We start from the raw sequence: 1,941 nt of genomic DNA, 5'->3' as shown, positions 1-1,941 counted from the left end.
GTGCTATCCAAAACTGCATCCCAGAATGTGTCCAACACTCCAAGGCAACAATCCCCCCAGTTCAAATGGTGATCTGCTCTCAGTGCCTTAGGGCTTTCAAACCTGGACAACAGGGCTGATGGCTCTGCCAGGGCAGCCCTGGAAGGAGCTGGGACATGGTGTCCCTTTCTCAGGAGCCCATAATTTGGGCTGTCCCTTGCCACTGTTCCTCTGTGCTCTCTCTGTCTGGAGATGGATTCCTGGTGAGCTGATGGCTCTGCAGGGATGGAACAGCCAGGGCAGAGCATTAAGTGCCCTGTTACTCCTCCTACCACTGTTAGTGCCCCATCTGGGTGTGCAGATGAGCTTCTTATCACTTAATCTGACACAAGCTGACAAGAGCATAAATCTCCCGAGGCCTCCACGTTTGGAGGTTACAAACATATGCCCTGGTATTGTTTAAAATGTGGGAGTAGATCCTTGGGATTTCTGTCCAGAAATGCATCATGATTAGGGGAAGAGCTTTGCTCTTGTCCTGGCAATGCATTTGTTCAGTGCCAGTATCACAGCCTTGTTCCTAAAGCTGTAGATGAATGGATTTAGGAATGGGTACAGGACTGTGTTCAGCAAAGCTACAATTCTGTTGGTCTTTAAGGAAGCATCTGTTGAAGGACACGTACAGAGAGCAATGCAGCTCCCATATGCAATGGATAAGGTGATGAGATGGGAAGAACAGGTAGTAAAAGCTTTTTTCTTCCTCCCAGAGGCTGCTGAAAGCTGCAGAATACAGAAAAGGATGCAGGTGTAAAATGCCAGGTTTAAACTTAAGGAACCCAACACAACACATGATATGAAAGCAGTGTCTATTTTCCAAAACAGGCTGGTGTCAGAGCAGGACAGCTGGAACAAGGGGGAGTTGTCACAAAGAAAATGGGGGATCCTGTTGGAGCCACAGAAGGACAGCTGAGACAGGAAGAGCGGGTGGTAGCTCTGGAGGGTGAAGCCGATGACCCAGGCAGCAACAACCAGGCCGAGGCAGAGCTGAGGCTGCATGGTGGCAGCGTAGTGCAGGGGTTGGCAGATGGCAACACAGCGGTCAAAGGACATGACAAGGACTAGGATACACTCTGTGCCACCCAGGGCAAAATAGAAATAGGACTGGGCAAAGCAGCTGCTCAGGGAGATGGTTTTCTGATCAGAACTCAGGATGGCAAACAATTTGATGCTTGTGGAAGATGTAAACCAGATTTCCAGGAAGGCCAGGTTGCTAATGAAAAAGAACATGGGGGTTTGCAGGTGGTGATCCACACGCACGAGGAAAATGATGATTGCATTCCCTGTCACTGTTGTCAGGTACATGAGCAGAAGGATCAGAGAGAGAAACAGCTGCAGCCTTTGATCAAGCTCTGGGAAACCCTCTAGGATGAACTCAGATACTGCTGTTTCATTTGCTGCTCCCATGCTGAATTTCAGTTCCTCCTGCTGAGACAGCAACGTGGCAAAACCCAGGGTGATAATTTCACAGTCTGGACAAAATGTTCCATCCTTCCCTCTCTGCTCCTTTCTTTTCCTGCAATCTTCCTGTATAGCCCAGAGATTGTCCTTCAGGCAATTCTCACCCCCTGATTTTTTGTTTCACATTTCACTTGGAGTCCTCAGGGATTTTGTTGTCGTTTCTTTTTTTTCTTGTTTTTCTTTCACCAGAACAGAGGATTCTAAAGAGGCTGTTGGCCATTTCGCCCCATTCCTGGGAAATTCCAAGCTCACTCACACCTATTGCAAACATCTGTCACACCTCTGTGCCAAAACCCTCTCTTCTAATGCACAAATGCTAACCCATGAAATCACATCCACTCTGTCTGTTTAAAGCTCTCATTTCTACTTTTCAGTGTTTGCTTTTTGCACTGGGAATCCCCGAGAATCTGTTGATTCCAAGATAATCAATATCAGGTACTTTGCAAT

The 1,941-nt window shown here is 47.6% G+C and overlaps 1 protein-coding gene across 1 annotated transcript; it reads right to left on the bottom strand.

Annotated features, from left to right (window-relative positions):
• Nucleotides 1-489: 489 nt before the first annotated feature.
• LOC114072427 (olfactory receptor 6F1-like) lies at nt 490-1,536 on the bottom strand. Its single transcript, XM_027910325.1, has one exon. It carries the CDS (start codon nt 1,438-1,440, stop codon nt 490-492), a length of 951 nt encoding a protein of 316 aa, XP_027766126.1. The 5' UTR covers nt 1,441-1,536.
• Between the last annotated feature and the right edge of the window lie 405 nt (nt 1,537-1,941).

This window comes from Empidonax traillii, unplaced genomic scaffold (assembly GCF_003031625.1).
Source record: "Empidonax traillii isolate 1590-97213 ecotype Southwest subspecies unplaced genomic scaffold, ASM303162v1 scaffold3180:size14626, whole genome shotgun sequence".
Taxonomy (NCBI): domain Eukaryota; kingdom Metazoa; phylum Chordata; class Aves; order Passeriformes; family Tyrannidae; genus Empidonax; species Empidonax traillii.
This window is presented reverse-complemented; position numbering and strand designations above follow the sequence as displayed.

Excerpts from the sequence above, each read along its gene's own strand:
- LOC114072427 (XM_027910325.1), bottom strand. The coding sequence starts at position 1,440 with ATGGGAGCAGCAAATGAAACAGCAGTATCTGAGTTCATCCTAGAGGGT.